Source organism: Aaosphaeria arxii, assembly GCF_010015735.1.
Source record: "Aaosphaeria arxii CBS 175.79 unplaced genomic scaffold BU24scaffold_13, whole genome shotgun sequence".
NCBI lineage: Eukaryota > Fungi > Ascomycota > Dothideomycetes > Pleosporales > Aaosphaeria > Aaosphaeria arxii.
This window is the reverse complement of record NW_022983486.1, coordinates 1,324-22,914: the sequence shown is the minus strand read 5'-3', so window position 1 is coordinate 22,914 and position 21,591 is coordinate 1,324. Positions and strand designations below refer to the sequence as shown.

Here is a 21,591-nt window from a genome sequence, read left to right as displayed (position 1 = left end):
AAATGTGTAAATTTGCATAGGCTAGGGACAGTGTTTATGAATTGATTGCACAAATAACATAGAACTACAGAAGAGCCCACGTTTTCCTGTCTCGTAAGACAAAGTAAACATCAAGTTTATCATCCGGTATGATAACAGCCGATCCTTTTGCAGAGTTGATATCCATCGGTGGCCACTGCCCATCATTAACAGGTATGATGTCTAATCGGAGGACCATTAGGGCAACCAAGCTCAGAATTTCAGTAACTGCAAAGTGCCGGCCAGGGCACATCTGTTGACCGCCACCAAATCCGCGAAAGGCAGTGCGCATGCTGATATTGGCATCGGCTGTTGGAATATTCCTCAACATGGGCAAAAAACGCCGATGATCAAAACAATCAACGTCAGATCCCCATACTGCCTGATCGAAGTGTTGAACCGTAGACGGCATCATAACTAATCCACCTTTCTTCAGTAGATGCACATTATCCAACTTGTGGTCCTCAACAACTGCCCGGACTGATTGGGCTACTCCGTAGTAGCGCAGAACCTCATGGAGTGTAGAGTGTAGAATTGGGCAAAGAATCTTGACTGACTCAGTGTCCAAGTAGCAAACACCACTGCGCTCGTGAATCAGAGGTGCTAGTTCGAGTCGACAGTCCTTGAGAGCTATGGGATTTGAGAAGATATGATATAACAGCCACAATGCCGTGGGAGCACTGTTTGTAATAATGCTAAAAGCACCTGCAACCTCTAATTTTGCAATGTCGCGAACATTCGTGATTCCATGGCGGATGATGTGGTTGTAACGAGCTTTCATGAAGTCAGAAGCTCCTTTGGGATAACTAATAGTGAAGTACTCGGTGAATGATTCTACCAGAGTAGCCCGTGCTTGACGAGTCTTTCTAGTCGCAAAGGCCGGAATGATCCTCAAAGCAAGTGAGGTCACTCCGGGTTCAAATGAACTATTGCCGTTAGTCACGTAGCGAGTTAGCTATAGCATTTACTTACTACCATGCTCTTTCAATAATAGGGTCGCGAAAGGGATTGCTAGCACCATATACAGCATCTGTTGTTCCTTGGAGAATAGTAGAACGTATCCATGCCGATAGAGAAACTCGACATTTCCCTTCCATATCCAGTTGCAATGTATCAATTCGATTCAGAAATGTGATAGCAGCCTGAGTAGTCAAAGCCTTCAGACTAGAACCAGGAGATATCGTATGATACACTGCTTTATTGAAACCCAGAAGAAATCCGTCATCTGTTAACAAGTCTTTTGAAATGGCCCCATTCGTGATTTTGCTGGTCCCGGCAATTCTGCCAATGGCGTCGCTCATTATGGGCCCAAAGCTGAGTGCATGGCGTTGCTTTTGAGCGGTATTGATGAGCGAAGCCTTGTTCAGAACGTAGATTCGTAAACCAGGAAGACGCAATGTATGTGCGGACAAGCCATATTTTGCTCTATTTTGCGTAAGCTTGGATGGAATTAGATGGATAAAAACTAGAATCATTGAAAGAATAGGCTGCTCTGACCTCATGCGACGGTGAAATTGGGACCTGCAACGCAGCATTTGAAGAATGGGGCCTAGGAATGGGATGACATTCTCCGCAATTGGAGGCTCATCTGCCTTCTGAGTCAACAATTGGAGAAGGTGAAGGGAACCAAACAATAACAGTCCTATCTCCAGAACAGTGAGTAAGGGTAGCATAGTCAATTCGGTATTCCTATCACACAACTGATATGTATTCAGCGAATTCGTCCGCCGGTGGTCTTGGGACAATGTATCAATTGTGAGCAGCGTCTCTTAAATACACCGTTCAGCGCCTAGACCTACGGCCAGTCCAAAGCAACTGGAAGACAGAAACAGTTCACAGAGAATTCAATGTATCAATACGTCCATAATATCAAGTTTTCGCATTCTGTTACATGCTACGAATTGACAATCAATATGGAAGGCCGGAAGGCCTCAACACATGCTGCAGTCATACTCCACTTAAACTTTGTCCTGATTTCGTTTGTGTATTTTAGCATCCGGAGAACACGATAGCACCTGGGACGACGCGTTCTGGGCAGACGACGACTGGTGACCCGAACCACATGTCATAAAACAGCCTACATACCTGCCAATCAAACCAAGAGCTGAAGGCAAACAGCGGACATTGGTCCTGTAAGCTATTTGGATCAGTAATAATAAGTTCCCGGTTGGAGCGAAGGACTATGCAGCGGGACCGATAGAAGTAGAGCGGGCCGAAGTACTCGGACGCATAACCCCTGTCCGCATCGTCCCTCAGCCAATGTTTCACCACAGTAACGCGGTAGGCGCCGCCGAATGTTACCCCTCGTCAGTTTATACATTGCAACTGATGTCGAAGGCAGCATTTGCCGTTTTAGAAAGCCTGGGACCTATTTCCGGGCCTATAAGAGTTTAGACTAGTTATCGATGGATACTCCGTAGCATAAATGGTCCTTCTCTTACAGCATCCGGATCTTTAGAAAACGCATGCACGCGGCGTAGCCGCATAATTTGATACATGTGCAAGAAACGGAAATTAATTAAACCGAAATACGTACATGTACAGGCCAGTAATGACTAAATCAGATGGTATCACTACTCACCTTGATAATTGATGAACCTATCCTGTATACGCCGATCTCACCTTGTATACCCGAGTAACCTGGAATACGAAGCATTCATCTCGATTTGAGAGATTCCCTCATTAGCAACGCCATAGGTTTTCTCCTGAAGTCTCATTCCTTTCCAGCAGCCATTCCGCTTAACTCCCGTACTCTCTACAGCAAAAGCAGCATCATCGACCAGCTATAATGTGGCCTTTTACAGTCTATCCGGAGCGCTCACTGTCTGATATTAACGGAAAGACATATGACTATGTTATTGTAGGAGGTACGATCATACTCATATCTTCATTATGCTTTGTTTACTGACTGGCGATTGTCTCAGGTGGAACTGCAGGCTGCGTTCTCGCATCACGGCTTTCTGAGGACCCCAGTGTCTCCGTTCTTCTCATCGAGAGAGGATATGTTAAGAACAATCTGATATCCCGGGTGCCGTTGCTGAGTCAAAATCTTTTCTGGACAAAGACCCTGCAGGTACAAGACAAAATATGGTCAGAGCCTATAGAGAGCGCTTATGGGAGGAAAAATCGATTGTGGGCAGTTAACGGCATCGGAGGTGCATCTCGTCTCAATGCTATGCTTTGGACCCGAGGCAGTCCAGGAGATTACACAATGTGGAGCAAGTTAGGCTTGACAGACTGGTGCTGGGAAAAGGTTGAGCCATACTTTCGACGCCTCGAGCGTGTCGAAGGGTCAGCCCACCCGTCACACCAAAATTCAAGAGGATGTCACGGACCTATCCAATTGCGCAAACCACTGTACTCGTTTCAATGGATTCAGTAGTAGAGCTCCCTTCTTTATCTGTTTTTCACCAAGCTAAGCTAACAATTGCACACAGTTTAAAGGTGGCAGCTCACGGAGTTGGTCTCGCGACTTTCGACAGTTGCAATGATCCCACGGCGCCCTCTTACGGCTACTTTCCTCTAGAGACTGCTATTGATAAGAACGGTGAAAGAGTCTCGACTTTAACATCATATCTAAGCAAAGAAATCGCTCAAGAAAGGGTAAACCACCTCAGTGTGTGCACAGGTACAGTTGCTACACGTTTGGAAATTATTCAAAATGATGGAAAGGATTGCATTGTTAGTGGAGTCCATGTTCGATCATCTAGTGATCTCGAATCGGATTTTGAAGGGTTCGTAAAAGCTCGAAGAGAGGTCATTCTAGCATGCGGAGCTATGACTACGCCTCAATTATTACTTCTCAGCGGCATAGGACCAAGTGGTGATGACTCTGTGGAATCACAATTGGGCATTCCCCTCATCAAAAAGCTCCCTGCTGTAGGAGCTACCTTTTCCGACCACTATTCAATCCCGATCATGCTCGAAATTCCCCTCCAAGAGACACTGCACTTTCTTGAGAGTGCTCTTTGGGGCCTTTGGCACTTTCTCGTATGGATATTCATGGGGAAGGGTTTAATGAGCTTGAGCTCTGCCCCAGCCGCAATCTTTCTCCATACGGATGCGATTAACGAAGAAACAATGCAGGTAACAGCAAATCATACAGGTAATGAGACAGCTGAATCTAAGGTTCCGAATATTGAAGTCATGATTATACCTCTCAATTCACTTGAACGCGCTGTGCCAGGGCGCTCATTGTTTTCTATCTATCCAACAATACTCCAACCTCGGGCAACAGGTGGGTGACCCGTTCATTAAAGTTTACCTATCTTAATCAATTAGTACTCATGATTTCTTTAGGCCGTCTCAAGATTACAAGTAGGAATCCCCTCGTAAATCCGAGCATAACGCATCCCATGTTGGGCCACGAAGATGACCTGAGAGCAACTCGACTTGCTGTACGTTTCTCAATGCGACTAGCCTCCGAGTTTCAGAAGTTTTATCCGTTTCCTGCTCCATTCGCATTTGCACCTGGCAATGAAGCTGAGTCTCTCTGTGAATGGGAGCAGCCTGGGTCTACCCATAAGGGGACATCATCTTACAAAGACTCAAAGCGGGTGAAAAAGACATGGAAAGACGTTACCGATGTTGAGATTGATGACTATATGCGGAGAGTTGGCCACACGGCTCTCCACTTTACCAGTACATGTCCTATGGGCTTAGATGAGCAATCTGGAGTCGTAGATCAAAAGCTTTTGGTTTTCGGCTTCAAGAACCTTAGGATTGCTGATGCTAGTGTGTTCCCAAAGATAACCAGTGGACACACTATGGCTCCAGTTCTGATGATTGCTGAAAGGTGCGTAGACTTTGTGAAGGGCGCTTGGAAGGATTCGGACATTCGAAAATCTAAATAGTAATTGATGTAACTACATACTAAAAAAGTATCAATATCACTATTTGGTGTAAGAGTGTATATTCTTATCTTGGCTCCCAATTCTAGGTTCTGGTGATGTTCTGCATCCGCTTGTACCTTCGGGTACCGCGGCACCCGTCCTGGATCATATGAACTCGGCATAATACCTAAAGTATCTTAGAACATTGTCACGGGAAGAAGGAAACCAAGTTCCAAGCGCCGAATGATAGTTTAGGATAGTATGGGGACCCTCCTCCACCGGCTCATAGTACATACAGCGGAGTTGGACCTGTGCCTCACGCATGTCAGACCTCTTCGGACTCTCAAAGATGCCGTATACATGCATTTACATGCATATTTAATATGAGAAGGTAACAACCGAAGTCTAAAATCACCGTTTTCCGTCCCTCGGGACGAATGGCCCTTCACCCTTGTCAACTCTCCTGGCCGTTGAACAAGTTCACCGCTCGTGTAAGTGGCAGGCTCTCTCTGGCTCTTATGTTGTACTGTAATATTTATGAAGTAGCAGAAAAGAGACCATTACTCTGCGTAGATATATCTTTGTTCAATAATTTTCATTTAAGAGGGCTGTCTACCTAGGAACACGAATCTCTTTCAAGGATACGACATCAGTCATAGTCGACAAAATGATCCAGGCACGGCATCAAACAATACAGGAAATGTTCCCAGGTATAGACTTGTGTCTTCTCCCTGCCGGAACTCCTCCATACGGCCTGCAAACAAACTTTGTGAACCCACCGTCCTTGCAACCAGTTGTTATTGTCATTACAAGTGTTATGGTAGCTTTTGCTTCTGTTGTGCTGGCAGGAAGACTGTTTGTTAATAGGTCCACTCTTAAGATACCGGACTGTTCGTTTGAGCTACATACTTTCTCAACTACCTGAACAGTTGCATCTAACGAATCGGTAGGGATAATGGTTATAGGATTCATTTTCGATGTTGGCGTAATGGGTACGCAACTAGCACGTATGTCACACAGTTGCTTGTCATGGCCTTGATGTTTATCGCCCAAATCTCTAGTTTCCTCCCGCTATCGCCACATTTGGGATACACCAGTGTGCGACCTTATGGGGGATTATATGAAGGTTTGTCTAAACTATTTGCCCAGTAATGACGAAGGTTCCTATAATCCTTACTGATTGATACCAAAACAGATGACCTTTGTTGTCGACATTATGACAGGACCCGCGTTGTTTTTCCCAAAAGCCGCCATCTTTCTATTTTACATACAGATATTCTCTAGTGTCAAAGCCATGAAGACTGGATCTATTTTTGGCATAATCATGGCCTTCTTTGCTTACGTTCCTGCATCCTTGGTCCTATCCTACTATAATGCTCCACACGTAGGCCAATCGTGGGATGAGCTGGTAGTCAATGGAATGACACACAAAGGAATTCCAGGCGGCATTACGATTGGGGCTGCGTCAGTTTTAGTTGATATATACATATTTATCCTGCCGCTACCTACACTGGCACGACTCCATTTGCCACTAGCCAAGCGCGTCCAGGTCATATCGCTCTTTGCCACAGCATTCATGTGAGTACGCTATCTGAACGTCACCCCCTTCCTCCTTTTTATGATCTCTAACGATGGATTCAGAGGTGTGGCTGCAAGCGTTGTTTGTCTAGTATATAGAATTAAGCTTCTCTGGCTCAGCGACGCTACCTGGCAAGCAGGCGTTGTAGCAATTCCGATGTAAGTGTCCGAAATTGGTGTATGTTTGCTCATTTATGAGACAGAAACGCTAACCGTCGGTATGCAGAATCATCGAGAATAATGTTGCAATTATAGTAGGATCATTGCCTGCCTTTGCAAGTTTTCTACGGAAATATGTTGCCGGGTCATCCGTCTACCACTCAATTCGTGCAGTGATGGTCTCTTCCAACCTGTACTCTCCAAAAGTCTGGCAACAGAAAAAGACTCAAGACACTTTTGGAAGCCCAAAAAGGGCAAGGAAAACATCGTCTTATTACGAATTGTCAGAATTCACTGTTAGGCCAGGCGCTGGAGTGTCACTTGCATCAAACATGGAGCCGGATATTGCGCATCATGATGGAATCGGGATCAAGGCTACGTCTGTAAATAAGCAAAGTGAAATAGTGTAATTGGTATTCCGTATAAGGAAGGGAGTTGCGTCTACAGATGACGAGAATCATACATAGAATATCATCCTAATGTTGAAAATATCATATTTCCTACGTCCTATTCAAGGTGATCCATCCTTCTGTTGTAACTATGCAGTCTCTAAACCATTCCACCCTCCAACTCGGCATTTATTGCTACCCATAACCCTCGCGTGCTAAATATCTATACACCCTAGCTAGCAAACGGTTAGACCATATGAAGCACGGTTACTTGTATCTATTGAAGGATTTGTCTGGAATATCATTATATGTATGCAGGTGCCAGAAGATACCAGACTAACCGGGTCCGACTGCATAGTCATACATGCTAATAATTACAAGGGGCAATTGTTCATGACAAGAACTTGGCGTGCATGAACGTAATACCAAGGGAGAATAAAGGTCGTCAAAGTCCGTTCTAATTTCTAGCATCATCATCGCTCCAACACTATTGCACCTAGTGCCTGCTCATATCGCGAGTCAAGCCTCAACAAACTATTTCGAGAAGCTACAGGAATTATGACGATCAATCCGGGAACTACTGGGATTTGCGTCAGTTCTCACCATAAGACAATAAGTATGTGACAGACCTGTTGCTAACATAAATGTCAGTGCCTGGCGTTGTCCACCCTCCTGGGAAACATAACAGCTTTTCCCCCAGAGCCATCCTATATTTCGTCTCTGGCCTCTTACTTCTCACTCCAAGAAGCAAGTCTCCAGCCTCAGTGTATAATCTTCCCGGAGAGCACTAATGACGTCTCAATCGCCGTCAAAACTCTTACAAGTCTTTATGTCGACCTCAAGGACGATGGCAAACGACAATGCCAATTCGCTATTAGGTCCGGTGGGCACACTGCTTGGGCAGGCGCTGCCAACATTGATGGAGGTGTCACCTTGGATCTGCGAAAGCTAAATTCAGTCCATGTCAATTCTCATAGAGAGACTGTGTCAGTTGGCGCAGGTGGCTCCTGGGACTTGGTTTACTCCAAGTTGGACCCCTTAGATCGCAGCGTCAATGGGGGGCGTACGGCGGGCGTCGGTATTGGAGGATTGAGTACCGGAGGCGGCATCTCTTATTTTGGGACCCGTTATGGTTGGACAGCGGATGCAATCATCAACTATGAGGTAGTGCTGGCTAATGGGACTGTCGTGAACGCCAATGATTATGAGCATCCAGATCTGCTATGGGCTCTGCGGGGCGGTAGCAACAACTTTGGCATTGTCACCTCCATCGAAATGCAAACGTTTCCGCAAGAGCCGTTCTTCGGTGGGTATGCGTACTACAAGCCTGATGTTTGGCTTGAGGAGGTTCACGAATTTGTCAAGATCAACGACCCTGCGACATATGACGAGTTTGCGCATCTGACATTGACTTGGGGCTTCTCCGCTACTACTGGGTTGATTGTCGCGAATCAGCTCGAGTATACCAAACCCGAGGATAATCCTTCCATTTTTGCGAATTTAAGAAGCTTACCTGCACTGCTCAGCGTTGGTGGGATATCCAATGTAACACAGCTTTCCCGAGACTTGAGAAGCCAGGCTGCAACCGGTCAGCGGTAAGTACTGCAAACCTTTACTGGCTTTAGGCTTCTGTACGTGACTCTAATTGTAGCGATCAGGATGTTTTGGAGTACTCTTACATTTTTATCAACCGAGGCCGCAATCAATGCAACATTCTTCCGTTTCAATGAGAGTTCCCTTGCAATAGGAGAAATTCCAGGAATTGTTTCATCGCTCACTTTGGAACCACTTCCACCAGTACTTTACGCACGCAACCGGAGATCCAATGCTCTAGGCTTTGACAACAGAGGGAATATAACCAACGCGCTAGTAATCGCTTTGCTGAGCGTCAGTTATACGTCTCCAGATGACGACGACCTTGTTGAGCAATATGGTCGCTCGCTAATGGATGCAATAAATGTCGACATGATCAAACTCCAAGCCTTCGATCCCTTCTTGTACCTGAACTATGCAGCACCGTACCAAAACCCTCTGCTTAGCTACACAGAGCCTAACGTCCGCCGGTTGCGTAAGATTGCAGCTGAGCAGGACCCGCTAGGGACTTTCCAATATCAGGTTCCTGGTGGATTTAAGCTTCCTCAAGCCTGAATTTGTGGGATATTGTGGGTTTGGGAATGGGGAAGTGCTGAGTAGAGGAAACTTTAGAATCCCTCCGATTTGGGTCAATGGTCTTGATTACTTTGCCACATCATATTGAGGCACAGTGCATGGTGTTGGCGTGGCCTGATATTGCCTGCATGGTGCGTGCTGAGGCATTTAATAATACAAGGATAATTATATCTGGTTGATAATTACCTACTACCTCCGCTGCCCATGTCCGATAAAATACCTGGTTCCGCCTCTTTCGAAGGAATATTTCTCTGCATATTTTTCTTTCAGCATTCGACCATCTTCTACATAATGCTATTATGGCTGATCCAAGAGGCACAATAATTGTGACAGGGGCAAACGGTGGTCTTGGGACTGCTATTGTTTCGCAAATTATTTCGGCACCAGATCTTAATGCATCGTACCACGGTATATATATTGCCCGTAATGTTGCTACTGCGAAGTCACTAGACACTGCTATTGTCAACCAAGTCTCTCGTAGCGCCACTCCGCATTCCCACGAGAAGATTTCGTTAGATCTTTCGAACCTCAGCGATGTTCGTACAGTTGCGGGAACGATCAATAGACGTGTTGCAGAGGGAATGGTTCCTCGAATTCACGCCATAGTCCTCAACGCCGGCTATGAGGAGTTTGAAAAACAAACATGGACTGAAGATGGGTTGGACACATCTTTTGCAACAAACTACTTGGGCCATTGGCTTCTTTCAATGTTGTTGTTGCAGAGCATAGATGCTGATAGAGGACGGGTGCTTTGGATTTGTAGTTGGTCCCACAAGTAAGTTTGCACCTTTTCTGTCTATTTAGTCACCAAACCTGCTAATGTATTGCAGCCCACATGATCCTCGTAATTCATGGAATGGGGCTTTCAAAGAGGCGAAGTACAATATTGTCTTGAATTCAAATAATATCGATGCTATTGCACGTGGCCAGTGGAGTTTAAGCAAGGATGACATGACTGGGTGGGCAGCTGGTTATAGGCGATATGGTGCTTCCAAACTCTGCGGCGTCGTGGCCATGTAAATTGAATCCCCCCTTCTTAGTTTGGTCTTTACAGAAGCTAAAATCGCTTTGCACAGTTCCGAGCTTCAGCGTCGTCTCGACCAAGACTCTGCCCTTAATAATGTCTCAGTACTTGGAATTGATCCTGGATTAGTGAACACTGGCATAGTACGTCAAAGTGGGAGTTGGGTTTTGCGAGTTTTTCTGTGGCAGCTCCTGTTGCCAGCTTTGAGAGTGATCTTGGGTTGTTTCATCTCCAACGGGCCCCTTCGATCGGCGAGGAAATCAGCGTCCGATATCATTGCTGCAGCGCTCATGAGCAGTCCTCCGCCTCTGAGCGCAAGACCTAAGGCTCTATACCTGAACGGTTCTGAGCTAGGTATCCGAAACCCTGAAGCTTTGGACCCTGCAAAGGGAAGCATGCTCTGGAGAGACACAATACGCTATACGCAATTGGAAAGTCAAGAGACATGCCTTGAACACTGGTGTTGATATCTCGTAATCTCAGAGTACTCAGTTTACTAGTTATATATAGGTATGAAGGAAGGTTTAAGTTATGATGAATCTGTGTAACAAATTGAGGGTTCGTTTGTTTGTCGCGTAATCTTCTCATGCGGAGCAGCGAAGGTGGCTGGCTGGAGCTTTCCTAAATCATCTTAGCATCCTCTTTTATCCACATCCACTCTTTTCTTTTCTCATTTCTTACCCCCACCCCAACAAATTGCATATGAACATACCGCATTATTCCACTACTACCGCCCAGGGTGGGAGTCTTCGAGTTTCGATCACCCACGAACTTCCTTAGACGTTCGGTCTTCTCCTCGACACGTTCGTTGCTCGCGAAAGGTATTCAGTACACTTGAAGTGGGGCGCTTCAAGTGAAACCAAACGCCCTGACTTAAAATAGTCTCCATCTCCGCTGTTACACATCAGGAACCGGGACTTGAATATATTATAGCTTTCAAAAAGTTGCATGGTGTTTTGAATCATGGCAAATTTGCTGACGCTGGTCTTTATACCAGGCGCATGGCATCTGCCCACGTGCTACAACAACGTCATTCAGACAATGGAGCAGAAACATGGAGTACGAAGCCGTGTTGTCACATTGAATTCAGCAAGCGGAGATCCGACCGCAACTTTCAAGGACGATATCGATAATGCACGCGCGATTATCGCTCGCGAGATCGACCAGAAACGCGATGTTGTTGTCATTGCGCATTCTTATGGCGGAATGGTTGGCAACAGTGCCATCAAAGGGTTCACGCAGCCGCGCAACAGCATTCAACTAAACTCCTCACCCAATGCTCCGTCTGATACCGCCAAGGGTACAATTGCGCCAGGCCATAGGGAGGGACATGTTGTGGGCCTAATACTCATTGCATCCGGTTTTACTTTGACCGGCCTTGCATTCATGGACCCCTTCCTCGGGGTACCCCCGCCGTCGTGGCGTGTAAACAAAGAGACGGGTTTTGCTGAGCTTGTCGCGCAGCCTCGCGACTTGTTCTACCATGATTTACCAATAGACGAAGCAAACTACTGGGTGTCGCAGCTCCAATCCCAAAGTCTGAAAGCACTATTCGAGGGCGGGCAATACGCTTATGCGGGCTGGAAAGATGTTCGTACGTGGTATATTGGCACGACTGAGGATCGTGGTCTACCTGTCTTCGCACAACGAATGCAAGTAGGTATGGCTAGGGCAATGGGTGGTATTGTAGAACATAGGGAGTTGCGCACCAGCCATTCACCGTTCTTAAGCCAACCAGATAAGGTCTCTGATATTATGATCGAAGCTATCGATGATTTCGTGGGCACCGCTCAAAAAACACGCAACCGTTCGTCAGAAAGGGATATACTGATCCCCAAGATGAATCTTTGGAAACCCGGGACATGGGCCCGAATCGGGTTACCACTAGCTTGTGGAGCTTTGATTGGAAGAGCTATCCAATTGTATAGCTATTGCAGGTCGATATTCAGGTCATGGATTTGATTAATCGAAAGTATAGGTATGTATAGTAGGGATTCGGAGGAATTGCGCTTCCTTGCTGCTGCTTCCTCGCAAATCTTTGCATTTACTGTAGTCAAAACAAAATGTCAGTTAGCAATATAGCAATCTGACGTACCTATTAATGAACAGAGGGTGAAATTATAAGGAGGATCAAGCAGAACTATACGATATGCACGATTGAGTACCTATAGAATTACTTTTTACCATGTCCCGAGTTCTTTGCCGTATATCGAGTTGAGCGATCTATACGACTAAGATGCTTCCCGGTAACGTCTATCTAACAATTACCGACAGCGCCTATAATGCAGATTTCCCAGAAATGCCTTTCTGCTCTGCTGTTGGTTCTTTCTGGATTATTATCGGAAAATTAGTGAGGGCGTGATGCCCATGATTGGACACAAGGCGGCCCGAGAAGCATCGATTTTGAAACGAACCAATCTCGACTGCATCGTCCTTGCCGATGCGGGGTTCATTCAGGCTAACTATTAAGGGTATCTCCGCCTCTGCAGCGACGATTATCTCGTAACGAAGGCTTCAAGTGCGTGTCTAGGTACCCATATATAGCATCACTGCCACGCAAAGGTTTGGACATTTGGACTCAGTCACCAGATAAATTCCTTGAATTTCCTCAACTTCCCGTTACCAGCAACCAAATAATTCCAGAATGTGGGGTATGAAACCAACTGAAGCTGCGAAGAGCGATCGCATCATACGAGTAGGTATCATTGGGTCAGTTTTGACAACTCATGACAATTATTAATAATAAGCATTATAATGAATTTTGATAGATGCGGTCTAATAACACAAGTCACCCACATTCCTACGTTAAACCACCTCTCGCGTCTCTACCAGATCACTCATCTGAGCGACGTCTCCTCAGATGCCCTTCAACACAGCCAGTCGAAAGTCGCCGGCGCTTTACCACCAAAGACCACTCTCAACGCCGAAGAACTATGCACAGCACCAAACGTAGATGTAGTACTGATAGCATCTCATCACTCGCTCCATGCATCACAAGCCCTCGTTGCTCTTCAAGCTGGAAAACATGTTTTCATCGAGAAGCCCATTGCCTTGACTCTGCGGGACACTGACACCATCATCAATGCCAACAAAAAGGCAGGTGGGGACAAGGTTTTTGTGGGATACATGAGGCGTTATGCTGCTGCCTTCGAAGACGTTGTGAAGGAAGTTGGTAGTATAGATTCGATCCGCTATGCCCGTGTCCGCGACATCATAGGCCCGAACTCCGTTTTTATAGGGCAGTCGGGCTCTTTCCCTCGAACCTTTGGCGATTACCGCGAAGAAGATACCCAGGCACTGCAGAGGAAGACGGCGGATGATATAGAGCAGGCTTTGAGGAAGGAACTGGGCGTGGAGGTGACGCCCGAGACGGACATGATGTGGAATTACCTCTCCATGCTCGGATCACATGATCTGAGTGCGATGAGAGAGATTTTGGGAATGCCCAAAGGAGTGGTGGGATTTGCGCCTTGCGCTACTACTGGATCACCATTTTGGAGGTATTGAATTTGTTGTCGCTCTTCCCTTGGTCAGAAAGATCTAACTTCCTCAGTGCAATATTCCAATACCCTACGTTCGCCGTATCCTACGAATCTGGTGTTGATAATGTGGCGCGATTCGACGCTTCAATCGAAGTTTTTGGTGACAATAAAACTGTTAAACTCTGCATTGATACTCCCTTCGTCAAAGGGTTACCTACGACGATGGTTGTCAAGGACGCATTACCAGATGGATCTTATAGGGAGGCGACGATTCGGAGGACGTATGAAGACCCATTTACGCTAGAGTGGAAGGAGGTGTGGGAATGGGTTGCGAAAGGGAAGATACCAAAGACGGGGCCAGAGGATGCAAGGAAGGACTTGGAGATTTTGGGCATGTTGATGAAGGCGGATGGGAGATGAGTTGGGATGCATGATTCCCCCTAGGTCTGCACGTAATAAGTACTCGGGTTCTGCTAAACTCAGTCATTTTGCGTCATGATCAGCACACCTTTGAGTTTACGTACAATGTAAAGGGTTCGTCGTTACGCATGTAAAAGATGCATTTGTTACGAAAAGGTCATGATTGTAAGCTTTGTAAATGCAAGTATTGCTGCAGTATCGGTAAGTCCTAGAAAGAGTATACATCATGTGTCCCGATCCAGTAGATATAGGCTCTTAAAATTCGTTTTCTGGGTATTCAATGCTAATTAGGGATGCACAGGAAGCGCCTGTATCGGGATAAGTAGATGGGCATCCTTCTCAACTGCATTTGATTTGCTCTTCACGTCACTTCAATCAAGCCGTTGTCTGCCTTTGCTTCGAATCGACGGTATCTAGTAAGCACAGGCATTACCGCTCCAGAAGAGCAAGTTGTCAAGAAATTCCATTCCCTTTGTGACATATGGCGATCAATAATGATGTGATACGATGCGATGCACTGAAGGCTTTACGGGGTACGTCTAGACCCCAGGCTAAGAGGCGTACTGACAGAGAGGAAATGACTCGATAAGCGGAACGACGGGAGCACTAGCGTAAGGCTGCGCAACTATCTCGTAAATATCATGGCGTAGCCCATGTCTACATTAGCAGGACTGTTTGTACCTGACAAAACTATACAAGGGGTTATAATAAGCAAATTGCTGAAGTCTGTAGACTTTTACATAGAAATCGGCACAAGTTCTGTAATAGCATGTACAGCTATTGCCTACCTATTGAAGGGACCCCATTGTATAGTAGACCAATACAAGGTGTTTTCATTAGCAAGTTATAGCTATAAGTTATTCTTGGATTAAGAAGCCGTACAAACTTAAAACTTGTCTTCCCTGCATTGTGGCATTAAGCTTTGTCCGCCCCGCATCGTGATTCCTACACAACCTTAACTGTAGCACTCATTGTCGGAAATCATGCCTGATTTGATACATGATTTACATTGTGAGGCAAGATAAAGGTTTAGCAGCATATTTCCATGCAAGAAATCGTGTTTAAAGCGTCGGTTAGAGATGCCCACATGCCTGCTCAAACACCAACAAACAGTGTCTCGGCTACACAGTAGAGTGAGATATCCAAGTACATACGAGGTAGCAAGAGAACACCTCAGAACTCATTTGTGTACCTGGCATATGTTTCCAAACCTGGGGTAATACCCCGGACATGGCTGGGTTGTGATCAAAGCAAGGCCATCGAGCCGTTCGGGCCCCCATCATAGTTGTTGCCCCTTCTGTCCCCAATGCTTATATTCCTAACCGATTTCTTTATTGCTACATTATCGCCCTTTCCTGCTCCATCTTTCCCCCTCTGTCTTCTACAATCATTGTTTCTGCTCTGCGGCCCCCGCTTTCTCTCGAACATCACCCTCCTGCCTACCCTGTCACAATGGCGATCGCTGGGAAAGGCGGCACTATCATTGCAACCCTGATTTCATTCTACATCATCAGTCTTGTCTCTATGTGCCTGCGAGTATATGTCAGATGTAAGATGAAAAGAATATTTGGCTTGGACGATGTCTTCGCAATCTGTTCACAAGTATACTAGCCTGACTCGCCTTGTGTTGCTCACAGCCTGGCTAACAAAGCTTCGCCAGCTTACCTTTACTGTTCTCCTCGTCACGCTTATCCTTGGAGCAGATGCTGGAATCGGTCAACATGCCGCTAATCTGTCGATGGAACAATTTTCGAATGGTGTTCGCGTTAGTTAAACCCATGCACTCGTTCGATCGAAGTTCGTGTTAGGATGATTGGCTAATGCTCTGCCGGCAGTACTACTTTGTTTGCGAACTAATCTATGTTACAACTACTTGGCTCATCAAGACATCTTTCTGTCTGACACTATACCGCGTCACCACTAATCGTGGTGAAAAAACAGTCATTTATATTATCTTGAGCATTATCTTCATCTTCACCATTTTTTACTTTTTCTTCATCCTGCACACTTGCAGTCCCATACCTTTGTTTTGGGAACGCCTATTGCCTGCCCACTCTGGCACGGGGACTTGCCGTGAACCGGCGAGCATGGTGGCCGCTACTTACGGGCATGGCGCTGTCATGCTCTTCGCCGACATTTCTCTCGCAATGCTACCTATCAGCGTCTTGAAAGGGGTTCAGATGTCGCGCCGCCTGAAGGCTACCGTTGTTCTCCTCCTTGCAATCGGATCTATGTGAGCAAGCCTCTCCCATTCGATCCTCTGTATTATCCTCTTGCTAAAAGTAAAGGACTAATGGATGTTGCTAGTGCTGCTGTAGCAACAATTGCTAGACTTCCCTACGTACACTTTCTCGAGGATCCAGATTTTCTGTATGCGAATGCCGAGATTGCTATCTGGTCGGTTGTCGAGGTTGGCATTAGTGTCATGGCCACCTCGAGCTCAACCCTACGACCACTTGCTGCGAAGATCAGGCTTCTCGCCAGCCGGACAGGGAGATCTACGGCTGGAAACTTCAGCATCGATTTCGGCGCTGGTCAACGAGTGCCACCACAGCAAACATTCGACTTGGATGATACGGTGGCCCATCCAAGGGCAGCGAGGCTTAAGAGCTATGCAGACGTGTTTAATGTAGATCCTTGCATTGGCCTTCTAAAGGGCTCTTCGGAGGAAAGAATCTTGGCATTGCGATAATGCAAGCATGATGAATGTTTCTATTATTTTATATTTGCACTTAGGAATTTGGGGATCACAACTTCTTCATAGGTAGTACCACGACTGGAAGCATCTCCAAAAGTTCCTCAGAGGAAGAGGTTATAATTCAACATATACTTAATCTTGATCTACGTGGAATCTTCCTTGCGCCTAGATCTGTGCGAGGTATGGCCGACAATCTTCGCAACCGGCGCAGTAGGGTACAGGCTAGCACAAACTTTGTTAAACGTACTCGTGAACTTGAAACGCACTTCTCTCGCAGATACGACTACAAAAGAGCCCTTTGTGGAGGTCCAGAGGGTGTGCAGGCGTGGTATGAGCTCGTACGTATTACAAAGGCAGAGTACGGCATCGTAGACAACGATGCATTCAACTTCGACGAAACTAAGTTTTAAACGGGTATTACAGCGTCAATGAAAGTCGTAACAGAAGCTGAAAGACGAAAGAACCTAAAAGGATTATAGCTGGCCAATCGTGAGTGGGTTACAGTCATCGAATGCGTCAAGCTACCGTCGTTTGTTATCCTTATCGGGCGTGATTACTTCCAGAACTGGTATACTAAGCCATGATCACATAATTCGGTGACCGCAGTGAGCTAGAATGGCTGGAAGACTAATGAGCTAGGCCTTTAATTGCTTCAACACTTCGAAAGACACATTGCGAGTCGAAAATTTGGTGATTCGTGCCTTCTTCTCCTCGATGGCCACGGGAAGATGGCCACGGGAACCATCAATCGGTCTAGATGCACGCTCCAATCCTTCTTCCTCTGTCTCAAGGCTTTAACAGCTGCAACTACATGGAGGGTCATCCCTACAGCTTGATTAACCTATTAGAACAGGTTGTATGCTAATAAAATAGGGCATAGAAGGGCGCAAGGGACAAGGCTGAGATAGCGTAATACGGGCCAGGTTAGGCGTTCGGGACGTAGTAGCCCAATAAGATCGGTGATTACGGTTGGTGTATGCTGCAAGGCTGTATAGAATTACAGAAATAGAAAGAGTGATGACAATCAATAAGAGATTAACCTCCTTCATCTGATTTGCAAGTTGAAAGAGGATTGAAGGACCCCGCTTCCCAGTACTGGATATGTTATCCTCTTTCCATGCCCCGTCCTGTCAGTCTAATTTCTCCCTTTTCTTTGTGTCGTAGACGTCGGCAGTCATGGTATTAGGAGATTTTTCAAACCGACTACGGTCGTATTCACGCGCAATCAACATAAGCGTCTGCGTTTTGTTGGTGATGTTTCTCGTTATTTGCTACCTCTTACTCCTTCTCATCTTTATCTCCCCACAATTGCTCAAGCAGGAATCGCTCCTCACGCCGGACGCATCAGGCATCTCTCCACGTACAGCAGTCAACTTTTTGGCTGTGGTCCTTAATGCCGCAACTGCTGCACTTGTCACTATTGCGGTTGAGCAAGCTCTTTGGCAAAAGTTTCTATACTCTACACACCAAATCAAGCTTACGGCTTTGGAGACTCGTGCATAAGCACAGTGGACAGTTTCTCCACTCCAAAGGGTGATATACTTTTTCAGTGGAAAAGAATGGACTCTCAAGATCGCTGGAGTCGCACTTGCTGTCACTGGCGTGGTGTCCACTGTTCTAGTCAGCGGCATTTCTCAGAAAAACAACATCGATACAAGCACAAACACACTACAATCAACAGCGGATGTTTGGTCTAGGTAGCTAGATGACTCCAACGATAGGCTTCGTGGAGGAGAAGGCAATGACGTCCCCGGCCTCACGGCAGGTCTGGCCTACCTCAGCAGCTTTGAGGCACCTGCAGCTTCAGTGTGCTCGGCATCAAGCTGCACTGTGAAGTCAACCGTCCACAGTATTCGTGCGCAATGTAATTATACCAGCACGCCACATCCTGAAAATCTGTTCCAACCCAGAGCAACCAGCTGGCTCAATGAAACATACACTAGTGCTATAAACCCGAACATTTCAGTTAATCTCCAATACGGTTCACCATATATCTATGCTGATTTCAGATCTGGCCGGCCACCGTGTCAGGATACAGACAAGATGTGCTACACGTATGAATGGGCGACAATACTTGGAGTATCTGTCAAGAACACAAATGAAACAAGCAATTTTTTCGCCAACACCGTCGACTGCCTTCTTACCCTCGGCACAGTTGAGATAATCCAGACAGGAGCGGACCCTCCAATCCTCAACCGAACTTCATTTCGAGGCCTGTCAAATACGTCAGTGAAGGACGGCTCTCTTAACTACATGCGAACAATGTACCACAACGGACGGTCACCCTTCAACTTCAGTGCTGGTAGAGTGAAGGGGAGTAATGGCGACACCATCTATTCGAATCCGTTCGCGTTACACTTACTTCATTCGCAGGCCAATTCATCAGCCGAGGATGTGGCGTCGCGTATTGAGGGGATATTCGAAATGCGGACCTTGGTGGCATTTGTAAGATCGCCTGAGGGCACCGTCCGCACGATTACCGAGACGACCGTCACGAGAGTATACGCTCAAGACAGACGTGTTCTCGCAATTCTGGTCATTCCATTGTTGACTACGATATTGGGCACGTCTTCCCGTTATCGAATTGTAGGAGACGATGTTTGTGTGGGATACAATCCTAATGAGATCGCCCGGCGAGGTCAGTTTCCAGGGTCAGAGGACGAGGGGATGCGGCCGATGGAAATCAGGTCTGAAGAGAAGAACTAGGGACACTTTGGAGGCTTCGCATTTGGTTGGAGTTGTTGCATCTCGAGATCTCAAATTTTGAGATGGTACTTGGATGAGACTGGGTTCCCTTCATGGATTTTTAGCGCTTTATGGTTTGTGGCCTCGGCTGGAAGGCATCATGGTAAAGACGAATTCTGTCTTTCTAAGCAACAAGCCCCAAGAATAATATTTGCTGTGCGGGATGTTAGAACGACAAATTAGTAATGCCTTAGAACATTGCGTCCAACCCTGTAATACGTGTCAAGTAGGCAGGCAACGCAGTCTGGATCGTGAGTGACACACGTATGTGGCTTCCTGATATGCATATTGTTAATCAAGCTCATTAGAATGGTCTTTGCTCACTGGCTGTGTTCCACAGAGATGGACTTTGCTACGCCTCAGTTGGTGCTTGGGCTTACTATATGTCTACTTTCGGCCGTTATGGCAAAATCAATAAAGGGATTGCTCCCAATCCTCACCGTTGTTATTTTTCATGTTCTGACCCTTTCTTACGAATTCCTCCCAAATTTGTACTCTATTATCTTCCTTCTAAGTCGTCCACTAGTCCTACTTTAAAAACAAACATGGACCCAGTCCTCGTGCTTGGCGGCTGCGGAGGCCTCGGACACCACATCATCAAACAGCTCCTCGAAACCAAGAAGGCATCGGATGTGACCGCTTTCGACATTCGTGTTGATGTCAATCGTGTACTAGGAGCAAAGTATGTGCAGGGAAGCATAGCCTCACAGCAAGACGTGCGCTCGGTGCTAGAAGCCGTCAAACCGAAGGTTATCATGCATACGGTATCTCCAACCCTTATGGGTCAGAAAAACACGAAAAAGGTTTTTGAAAATGTCAATGTAGGCGGAACAAGGATTCTCATCGAATGCATTGCCGAGACAAACTATGTCAAGGCTCTGGTCTACACATCTAGTTCTTCCGTTATCCACAACAACATAACCGATCTCGTGGAAGCGACGGAGGAAGGCCGCCTTTTCTACTGGCCTGAACAGACCGAATTCTATAGCCATACCAAAGCTATGGCTGAAGACTTGATCCAAGGTGCGAACCGACAAAACGGCTTACTTACGACCAGGCTTCGTGGTTCGCTCCTGTTTGGAGAAGGCGACGCGACTGCGACACCACAAATGATCGCAAATGCCAGGACTGGCCGAACAAGATTCCAGATAGGTGATGGAACCAACATCTTCGACTTTACCTATAGCGGAAATACCGCTCATGCTCATATTCTCGCTGCCGAAGCGTTACTGCGCGAATCTGACAGTCATGCCGACCGTGAAGGCCCTCTAAAAGTGAATGGAGAAGCTTTCTTCATCACTAACGATGAACACTGGCCATTCTGGGACTTTGTTCGAGCTATTGCCGCCGAGGCTGGCCATCCAGTCCCCAAGGACAAGGTGACAGTGATACCGAGCTCAGTGTACTACGCCTTCGCTGTCATTGCAGAATGGTCCGTCTGGGCCTTTAGCCTTGGATCCAAGGAGTCCTATGTCAATCGCCGCATGGCCAAGTACCTAACTATGACTCGGACATTTGACATTTCGAAGGCGAAAGAGAGGTTGGGATACCAGCCACAAGTCGGTATGCAGGAGGGCATCAAGCGAACTGTACAGCATTACCTCGCCCACGAAATCAACAACACGTCGGAGTGATGGCTATTACACCACCGCAATCTGAATTTGCTGTTCAATTGCGAGGGTTAAAGACAGACGGATTTGCCGCAACAAAGGTATATGGCTTAGATAGATCTCCAAAAGCACAAGTTGTATATCACACCAAGCATCACAGGTGTGCCTCATATCTCCGAAGCCAATTTGACACGTTTTAACAACCCATTCTTGCATATTCATATTGACACTATCCTGTCCTAATGATATACTAGTAGCGCAAACACACGTTAATGAAATTTAACCAAGACGGAGCAAACAGAACTACTTCTGGCGTGTTTCAGACTATGATTTATTACAACTTACATTTCCAGTAGAATATCACTGATCGTTTGTAAAAGAAAGTCGCAAGTACATCTTCGATTGTTTTGACGGATTATCACAGCTTCATTCTCTTCTGGAGTAAGCCTTAGCAAGGGGAAATGGAC

At 46.4% G+C, this 21,591-nt stretch overlaps 10 protein-coding genes across 10 annotated transcripts; 9 read left to right on the top strand and 1 right to left on the bottom strand.

The window, feature by feature from the left end:
• Window positions 1-64: 64 nt before the first annotated feature.
• BU24DRAFT_401033 (cytochrome P450) lies at window positions 65-1,493 on the bottom strand (the record flags this gene model as incomplete). Its single annotated transcript, XM_033525479.1, has 2 exons — window positions 65-944; window positions 991-1,493. 2 exons carry the CDS (start codon window positions 1,491-1,493, stop codon window positions 65-67), a joined length of 1,383 nt encoding a protein of 460 aa, XP_033377691.1.
• Window positions 1,494-2,488: 995 nt separating this feature from the next.
• On the top strand, window positions 2,489-4,910 carry BU24DRAFT_473479 (GMC oxidoreductase). Its single transcript, XM_033532790.1, has 4 exons — window positions 2,489-2,885; window positions 2,943-3,399; window positions 3,456-4,255; window positions 4,318-4,910. Exons 1-4 carry the CDS (start codon window positions 2,807-2,809, stop codon window positions 4,869-4,871), a joined length of 1,890 nt encoding a protein of 629 aa, XP_033377690.1. The 5' UTR covers window positions 2,489-2,806; the 3' UTR covers window positions 4,872-4,910.
• A 607-nt stretch (window positions 4,911-5,517) lies between these two features.
• BU24DRAFT_473473 (uncharacterized protein) lies at window positions 5,518-6,997 on the top strand (the record flags this gene model as incomplete). Its single annotated transcript, XM_033532789.1, has 6 exons — window positions 5,518-5,560; window positions 5,801-5,857; window positions 5,912-5,976; window positions 6,124-6,428; window positions 6,492-6,587; window positions 6,655-6,997. The coding sequence occupies 6 exons, from the start codon at window positions 5,518-5,520 to the stop codon at window positions 6,995-6,997; spliced, it is 909 nt and encodes a 302-aa protein (XP_033377689.1).
• Window positions 6,998-7,534: 537 nt separating this feature from the next.
• Window positions 7,535-9,124, top strand: BU24DRAFT_455367 (putative oxidoreductase; the record flags this gene model as incomplete). The annotated part of the gene is made up of 3 exons (XM_033531367.1): window positions 7,535-7,567; window positions 7,628-8,571; window positions 8,635-9,124. The coding sequence occupies 3 exons, from the start codon at window positions 7,535-7,537 to the stop codon at window positions 9,122-9,124; spliced, it is 1,467 nt and encodes a 488-aa protein (XP_033377688.1).
• A 227-nt stretch (window positions 9,125-9,351) lies between these two features.
• BU24DRAFT_401023 (putative short-chain dehydrogenase) lies at window positions 9,352-10,785 on the top strand. Its single transcript, XM_033525478.1, has 3 exons — window positions 9,352-9,920; window positions 9,976-10,161; window positions 10,222-10,785. Exons 1-3 carry the CDS (start codon window positions 9,445-9,447, stop codon window positions 10,634-10,636), a joined length of 1,077 nt encoding a protein of 358 aa, XP_033377687.1. The 5' UTR covers window positions 9,352-9,444; the 3' UTR covers window positions 10,637-10,785.
• A 102-nt stretch (window positions 10,786-10,887) lies between these two features.
• Window positions 10,888-12,222, top strand: BU24DRAFT_428268 (alpha/beta-hydrolase). The gene has a single exon (XM_033529437.1). It carries the CDS (start codon window positions 11,133-11,135, stop codon window positions 12,129-12,131), a length of 999 nt encoding a protein of 332 aa, XP_033377686.1. The 5' UTR covers window positions 10,888-11,132; the 3' UTR covers window positions 12,132-12,222.
• Window positions 12,223-12,713: 491 nt separating this feature from the next.
• Window positions 12,714-14,134, top strand: BU24DRAFT_473463 (NAD(P)-binding protein). The gene is made up of 3 exons (XM_033532788.1): window positions 12,714-12,878; window positions 12,938-13,669; window positions 13,723-14,134. The coding sequence occupies exons 1-3, from the start codon at window positions 12,814-12,816 to the stop codon at window positions 14,069-14,071; spliced, it is 1,146 nt and encodes a 381-aa protein (XP_033377685.1). The 5' UTR covers window positions 12,714-12,813; the 3' UTR covers window positions 14,072-14,134.
• Window positions 14,135-15,523: 1,389 nt separating this feature from the next.
• On the top strand, window positions 15,524-16,763 carry BU24DRAFT_467734 (uncharacterized protein; the record flags this gene model as incomplete). Its single annotated transcript, XM_033532466.1, has 4 exons — window positions 15,524-15,673; window positions 15,732-15,836; window positions 15,907-16,304; window positions 16,379-16,763. 4 exons carry the CDS (start codon window positions 15,524-15,526, stop codon window positions 16,761-16,763), a joined length of 1,038 nt encoding a protein of 345 aa, XP_033377684.1.
• Window positions 16,764-18,812: 2,049 nt separating this feature from the next.
• On the top strand, window positions 18,813-19,488 carry BU24DRAFT_473455 (uncharacterized protein; the record flags this gene model as incomplete). The annotated part of the gene is made up of 1 exon (XM_033532787.1): window positions 18,813-19,488. One exon carries the CDS (start codon window positions 18,813-18,815, stop codon window positions 19,473-19,475), a length of 663 nt encoding a protein of 220 aa, XP_033377683.1. The 3' UTR covers window positions 19,476-19,488.
• A 571-nt stretch (window positions 19,489-20,059) lies between these two features.
• BU24DRAFT_312367 (sterol-4-alpha-carboxylate 3-dehydrogenase) lies at window positions 20,060-21,118 on the top strand (the record flags this gene model as incomplete). The annotated part of the gene is made up of 1 exon (XM_033522837.1): window positions 20,060-21,118. A coding segment is annotated over one exon (1,059 nt), but the record flags the coding sequence as incomplete, so codon positions are not given.
• Between the last annotated feature and the right edge of the window lie 473 nt (window positions 21,119-21,591).

Coding starts and splice junctions, on each gene's coding strand:
- BU24DRAFT_473479 (XM_033532790.1), top strand. CDS start 2,807: ATGTGGCCTTTTACAGTCTATCCGGAGCGCTCACTGTCTGATATTAAC. Junction 2,886..2,942: donor TGACTATGTTATTGTAGGAG/GTACGATCATAC, acceptor CGATTGTCTCAG/GTGGAACTGCAGGCTGCGTT. Junction 3,400..3,455: donor TCGTTTCAATGGATTCAGTA/GTAGAGCTCCCT, acceptor AATTGCACACAG/TTTAAAGGTGGCAGCTCACG.
- BU24DRAFT_401023 (XM_033525478.1), top strand. CDS start 9,445: ATGGCTGATCCAAGAGGCACAATAATTGTGACAGGGGCAAACGGTGGT. Junction 9,921..9,975: donor ATTTGTAGTTGGTCCCACAA/GTAAGTTTGCAC, acceptor AATGTATTGCAG/CCCACATGATCCTCGTAATT. Junction 10,162..10,221: donor CTCTGCGGCGTCGTGGCCAT/GTAAATTGAATC, acceptor CGCTTTGCACAG/TTCCGAGCTTCAGCGTCGTC.
- BU24DRAFT_428268 (XM_033529437.1), top strand. CDS start 11,133: ATGGCAAATTTGCTGACGCTGGTCTTTATACCAGGCGCATGGCATCTG.
- BU24DRAFT_473463 (XM_033532788.1), top strand. CDS start 12,814: ATGTGGGGTATGAAACCAACTGAAGCTGCGAAGAGCGATCGCATCATA. Junction 12,879..12,937: donor ATACGAGTAGGTATCATTGG/GTCAGTTTTGAC, acceptor GAATTTTGATAG/ATGCGGTCTAATAACACAAG. Junction 13,670..13,722: donor ACTGGATCACCATTTTGGAG/GTATTGAATTTG, acceptor TAACTTCCTCAG/TGCAATATTCCAATACCCTA.